General features: G+C 40.1%; 1 protein-coding gene across 1 annotated transcript in view; it reads left to right on the plus strand.

Annotated features, from left to right (window-relative positions):
• LOC104161219 (phosphatidylinositol 3,4,5-trisphosphate 3-phosphatase and dual-specificity protein phosphatase PTEN) overlaps positions 1–6287 on the plus strand; it is a 20589-nt gene extending 14302 nt beyond the window's left edge. Inside the window, exons 5-6 of the mRNA XM_009699562.1 lie at positions 3575–3716; positions 6071–6287. Coding sequence (XP_009697864.1) covers positions 3575–3716; positions 6071–6276 — 348 coding nt within the window. The 3' untranslated portion in view covers positions 6277–6287. The remainder of the gene's footprint in view (positions 1–3574; positions 3717–6070) is intronic.
• The last annotated feature ends 245 nt before the right edge of the window (positions 6288–6532 follow it).

The following is a 6532-nucleotide window of genomic DNA, read 5'->3' on the forward strand; positions in this document are numbered from 1 at the left end:
CTTTTTTTTTTTTGTTGCTGGACCAACATATGTATGATGAAGGAAAACTGACTTTAGTTAGGAACTAACTTTTCTTCATTTAAAGGTGCACACTTTGTATATAGCTGCTCAGAATAGCGTAGCTATAATAGCTGTTGCCATTAATGTGCATGGCAAAGTGATTCTCGAGAGGGTTTAGTCCGTGCCAGCAGGAAGTGTGAGTCTAATTGCAAGAGGAAGTATGACTAATTGGTCAAGAGAACAACCTCAAGTACTTCTGTAGCAAGTGCCTGCTGGGAGAAGAAACTTCATGGAGGCTTTTGCAACATTAGGTGAGAGTTGTTGTAGATGAGGCTGACAATTGCTAGATAGTCCGTTAACGTACTGTCACCCTGGGAAAGGTAGTGGGGAATAAGGCATTGCAGAACTGAGTCTAAAAGTTTGTCTCTGACCAAAAACTGTTGTTTTGGTTTGGTTTTCCCTATAAGCTACCTCTTTTGACTTCTGTAACTCATCATAGCGGGGGGAACTTTTTCAGAAGAAGGGAATGATGAAGATTGGAAAGTATTGGCTAAATGGTCGTGTCTGTCAGTCCACCACCACTGTAGTAGAACAGGGCTGATTTCTGTTTTCTCTTTGAACCAAGGAAGACAAACTGTTTTCTGAAATTGGATAAAGAACTGCAATTGTCCAGCCTATTTTCAGAGCTGAGGGAGGAGTAACCCCCCTCCCCCCCAAAGTCTTCTAAAAAAGCTGCTGTTTCCACTGTTTGAAGTGGTTAGCTTATCACCTGTTTTTCCCTTAAGATGCGTACTGAAATACTGCTGTGATGATGAAGACTGACAGCTTGCCTTCCTACAGCTGGAGAAGGTCTTTATTTGTTCCTTGTTCTGCCTTAAAGGGTTTTGTGGTGAGGATTAGACTCAGAAGGAAGCATAGTCTACTCGGTGGATAGGTATCGGCTGAGAACAACTATTGAAGTGCTTGAGCTGGAGATGATCCATTCAGGAGCATTCTTTGACTGTCATACTGTTGTATTTTTAGGAATATCTCCTAATAGTGGTGTAACTGAACAGGAAATGGGAACCAATTATTTTATGCAAGGAAGTCTCAGAATGACTCTCAGCAGGGTAGATACCCAATGTCTGAGCTGAGCGGTTGTGATGCCTGCTTGTTCGACATCCTCAGGTGACACGCTTCGCTAAACCTGATGCCGTATGCCTAGTGTGAGGCTGCAGCTTTAGCTTTACTCCCACAGTAGGACACGTTATTAAAGTGAATGTGGGAATATTACTTCCAAAAATGTTTCTTTTTTGTAATACTGCCCATGCTACATTGAGAGGAGAACCAGAAGGAGCACCTGACAATTTTTGTGATGGTTACACAGCTCAGCAGTGCCCTGTGAAACTCTGGTATAGGGACTAGGGAAGCTTATCCAATGTCCATGTAAAAAATGATGATGGTGATGGATGGGAAATGTAAGCTTCTCGAGGAGAAAATACTTAAACTGCTTCCCTGTCCTTTATTCTTGAGTAAAAGTAAATGGGGGTTGGTTGTGCCTATTGGAATATTAGCTTGTGATGAAAGTGTTCCGCTTTGAAATCAGACCTTTGGAAAATGGAGAACTTTCTGTTCTGCATCAGTGTGGCTGGTTCTTAGGATCTCAAGGTAAAGCCTTCTTTTTTCTGGGGAGTAAAAATGTCTGGTTGGAGGGATAAAACTGCCCTCTTGGATGAGAACTGGTTTTGCTTTGAGATCAACTACCACTTTATATAGCTTCCAAAGTGACGGTGTTCCCATCGTTCTGGTCCCAGCCCTGGTTGTCCTGATAAGGTGTGCTGGGATTTCTCTGTGGGGCACATCCTTCAGGGCATGAAGAAGCTATGAGCGGAGAAGTACGCGTTTTCCTTACCTGTATGGTTTTCTTCTGATTGGCAGCATTGGCAAAATACTGATGGTTTGGTCTGAGGCTGCGATTTTTCTCAGTCATGAAGCTCAGATCCCAGGAAAGCAAATTTGAAAGCTCTCTTAGGAAGTGGGTCTGATAACTACTGAGATGACACCTAAACCAAAACCACGGTGGGTGTAGAAGGCTGCTTAAGAAGGTCATTGTACAGGTGCTGTAGGGAAAAATCTTTTGTGTAATTTAGAAATGGCTGAAGTGGTAAGGAGACATAACTATCAACATTATTTTTTTTTAAAATAATGTCAAGAAGTGGGTATTTTCATGTGTGCAGAATAGATGCTTAATAAATCAGGAGTACTATGGCCCCTCGTAGCTTATGGCTGTTGTACAGTGAAGCAGGTATTAGAACTAACAGTTTATAGAAATACTGTGTTCTAGGTTTTGTGACCAAAATGCTCATAGACTCGTGTATGAAAACCCTTTGTTTATCTCCAGTTTATTGCAATTTCATGTTTAGTTTTAATATGAACGTTTACTTACTGATGCTGTTGCAAGTATGTAGTATGGGTTATTATAAACTATGTAACGCGTTTTCTAGGAAATTAAATTGTTTTTCATCTTTATCCCTTTTGCTTGAACATATTAGCTATAAGAGCTTTAAAACTCTTCCCTTAATTGAGGTTTAAGTTAATTTAAGATTATAATAAAAACATTCTTTGGTTATATGTTCTCAAAGCAAGTGTTTACTTCAGACTTGTAATTCAGCAGAGAAGTCCTTCATTTAACAGTGTGGGCTACTGGGCCTATATTGATTAAACTTCCCACTTTTGGCTTTTGTGAAGACATTTCAGGAGGGCATTTTGTAATAGAAGCTAGTGTCAGTCTTGAGTACAGTGATAGTAGCAAACAAAATTAGAATCTTTTGACTTAAACTGCTGTCGAAATGTAATTCCTGTATTGGTGCTCAAAAATTAGAGTATGTTCAAGGCGCTTCCTGCTTAACGTCTGACACTCTCCACCCCAAAAATAAGCAGCAGCTTGAAATTCTCTTTTACATGACCCTGAGGGTGTCTGAGGTCTTCATTTTTAAGATAGGGAAAAATCTGCGTTCTTTGCCTCATTGCGTGAGATGGATATTTGGAGCTATGTACTAAAGTAACTGGAAAACCAGCTTCCTGCTTGTTCCATGCTGGGGACCGGTGGGTGATTAATTGCCCGGCGTTAGATAATGTCTGCAAACAGCTTCCTCTTGAATGCTCCGCAGGACGAGTACGAGAGATGTGGACACGTGTCTAGGGAAAAAGAGGAACACATATAGAGCCTGTCTTTGGGAATGGTTTGGAAGTGAGTTATGTTTTTGCTAGTCCCTGAGGTGCCCAGGATGGTCCACAATGAAGAAATCGCCAAGGGTCGTCAGGAGTTACTATACTAAAAACCTGCTGGCTGGGTTTCTGTGCAGCACTCCCCTGGTTTCTAGGTGCAACCAGCTTAGATGCTTTACTTTGTGTACTGCTCTCCAGTGTAGCTGCTGCAGAGGTAGCATGATGGTTTACTCCAGGTGCTTTAGCTACCTCTTCGTTGGTGGTTTATCTGCCTTCAGTTCTATTCTGAGATAATGGGCAGGAGCTCTGTTAGGGATGCTAATAAATGGTCTTGATGGTTTTTGACATTTGTTTTCCCTCTGTTTAGGGAGTGACAATTCCCAGTCAGAGACGCTACGTGTACTACTATAGCTACCTGTTAAAGAATCACCTGGATTACAGACCAGTGGCACTGTTGTTTCACAAGATGATGTTTGAAACAATTCCCATGTTCAGCAGCGGAACTTGCAGTAAGTACTCAGCACCAGTTAACCTCCGTTAGCTCTTGTAAGGAAATGCATCTACCGTTGAACTTGGTTTGATAATGTGATGGGTTACCATTCTGTTATGTGACACAGAGCTGCATGTCTTGATGGAGGAGATGATCATACTTAAACACTTTGTGTTCCAAAACGTGCTGGGTTAGCGTGATCTATCTGCTAGCATCCTCCCAGGTGTAGTAAGCTGAGGTCTGTGAAGGACTCAGACGGTTGTTTCACTACAGTTTTAAATTGGGAAATATTTAACAGTTTGAAGATAAGTGATGCCAGAGATAGATGTAGGTAGATATATATATTATTTTATGTATATATCTATATATTTATATATATATTTGCTCCTTAGTTTTAGAAAAAGCCTTTTTTTTTCTTAATGTAGCAACTCTTGGGAAACATGAATTGCTGAAAAACATTTGCCTAATGGCGTGTTGGCTTCTAATGCAGCAACGTCATTCTTCCCATGATGTTTAAAAAAGAAAAATCAGTTCAACTGCATAAATATCTAATTAACTCTGGAATAAACTTTTCTTTATATGGAGGCTTATCAAGTATTAATACGCCTGTAAACGATTAATCTGGTTTGTTGATATACAATGTGTTAGTAAGGAACAGCAGATTCCTTGAAACTTTAAAAGTATAAATATGAATTCACTTTTGTCCTTCTGTGGGCTGCTTTATAGGGCAGTAACTGCCTAGTGTTGCGTGTTCATTTTTTGTTAGTGGAAAAAGTCTTTCTAATGGTTTTGCTATGGGGATTACTGCAATATGTAATTAATTCCAGTGCCTCCTGTGGCTTTGATTAAACTGCACTATTAATATTGTTGTAAGACAGTACCTGAACATGTAACGCACATAAGAAACAAATCAAGCAACTTGTCAGGCTAGCTGTACTTATAGGAGGAGGAGGAAGGGAGGAGTCTGTGCCGAAAAAGCCTCTGTCTTTAGGGTAGAGGTGTGGAGGTTACAGATTTCTGCAATTACCACTTATTTAATGTTTTGGATAAACTGTACTGTACTTGCGAAATCAAGCTACAAGTATGACTTGCTCGCGTGAGCATTAACTTGTTTGTCCGTACCAGACTGTTAGCATGCTATTTTCACAGTAGGGTGTTGGGATAAACAAAAGATTTGCTAAGCACCGGGGTAGATAAAGTAACTATCGACTTCAGCATCTTTGTGCACTGCAATATTTTACGTTTCTGTGGAGTTTTCAGTGATTTTTCAGAAGGTGAAACCAATGGTCTGTGTTATTTCTTTAGTTGTGTTATCTACTGCGATGGTAGTAGATTTAAAATTATCATGTGTTGGTAAAATTGACTTCTTTCTTATCTTCCTTCTGTTTTAAAGTCACTGACCGAGCAGTGTCATGCCTCTCGGGCAAAACGAAGGGATGACAGAGTTTCAAGGCTCTGAGGATTTAAGGGAGAGAAGTAGAAGTTTTATAGCTAGGCTGTTCAGCAAGATAGTGTGGGTATGCTTGGTAGAGACTTCCACAGCTCTGCAGGGTTGGTTTCGGGGTGGCTACGTACTCTGTGGCAGGGTATGGTTCAGTGTATATTGTCTAGAGAGCAGCCTGCATCTAATAGTAACAGAGAAGCCAGGAACAAATGCAGAAAGACTTCTTCAAATAAGTTTCATTTAATGTTTCTGGCTTTCATACTAGTATCTGGCAGTTTCCAAAGAAAGTTTGCTTAGGCTGCTGCACTAAAAAACCCCTCGTAGTTTCAGCTGTTACCCCTGCAGATTTAATTTGGAAAGTTATGCCGTGGGTGGCACTTTTTTGGTGATGGTGATTTACAGGACAGACTCATGGTCTGTGTCTGTCAGTATAGTCTGTTGGTGCTGGTTGGTTTGTGTATTAATGTTAAATTTTGTCCTTGTTTTTGTTTGTATTAACAGTTCTGTTTGTGTAAGAGTAGAAATCGGCTTGTGCTGACATGACTGCCCACTCTGCAATTCAAAGAAAAGATGAGAGAGAATAAAAGCCCTCAGTTATGCCCATATAACATGGAGATGAGAGGCACTATGCAAGGAAAAGTCAAGCAGTTGTCACTTCATACAGTAATTTCTTAGTATATTAAAAAGAAACGGTGCCTTTCTAGGAACCCTATGGGTGCCTGAGAGTACTGCTACAAAGAACAGAAATCTGTTAGGTTGCTTCCAGTAACACCTAGGAAAGTTTGATGTGCTGTGATGCTTAACTCTTAATAGGTATTTATTTAACTTTCAGAATATCGTAGCTCACGATTGTGATTCCGATACTAATATTGTGCTTTTTGACACTTCAAGGTGTTTCTTGTGAAGTGACACTCTGTTTTGCTATGCAGATCCTCAGTTTGTGGTGTACCAGCTAAAGGTAAAGATATTCACCTCCCCTTCAGGACCCTCAAGACGTGAAGACAAGTATATGTACTTTGAATTCCCTCAACCTTTGCCGGTATGCGGTGATATCAAAGTGGAATTTTTCCACAAACAGAACAAGATGTTGAAAAAGGTTGGTTTTCTTTTCTGGAAAATATTGAGCCAATCCTGATACAGGACTGGGATGTTGGTTATTCTTCAGGGATGTGTAATCACAGTATTTAATTCTTTGTCTAGTTTTCCCAAGGAGAGCATCTACCACAAAATGAAAGCTGGATATTTTGAGAGCTGGTGAGATTAAGTACAAAGGTTGGATAAAAATTATACTGGATGCATATTGCAGTCTTTTGGGTAGTAGTGAGTAATCTAATTGAGGAAGAAACATTCTCATTCTAAAAATAGACTTGCATACTGAACAAGTTAACTCC

The sequence above is a fragment of the Cariama cristata genome, unplaced genomic scaffold, assembly GCF_000690535.1.
Source record: "Cariama cristata isolate BGI_N322 unplaced genomic scaffold, ASM69053v1 scaffold15754, whole genome shotgun sequence".
Classification (NCBI taxonomy): Eukaryota; Metazoa; Chordata; class Aves; order Cariamiformes; family Cariamidae; genus Cariama; species Cariama cristata.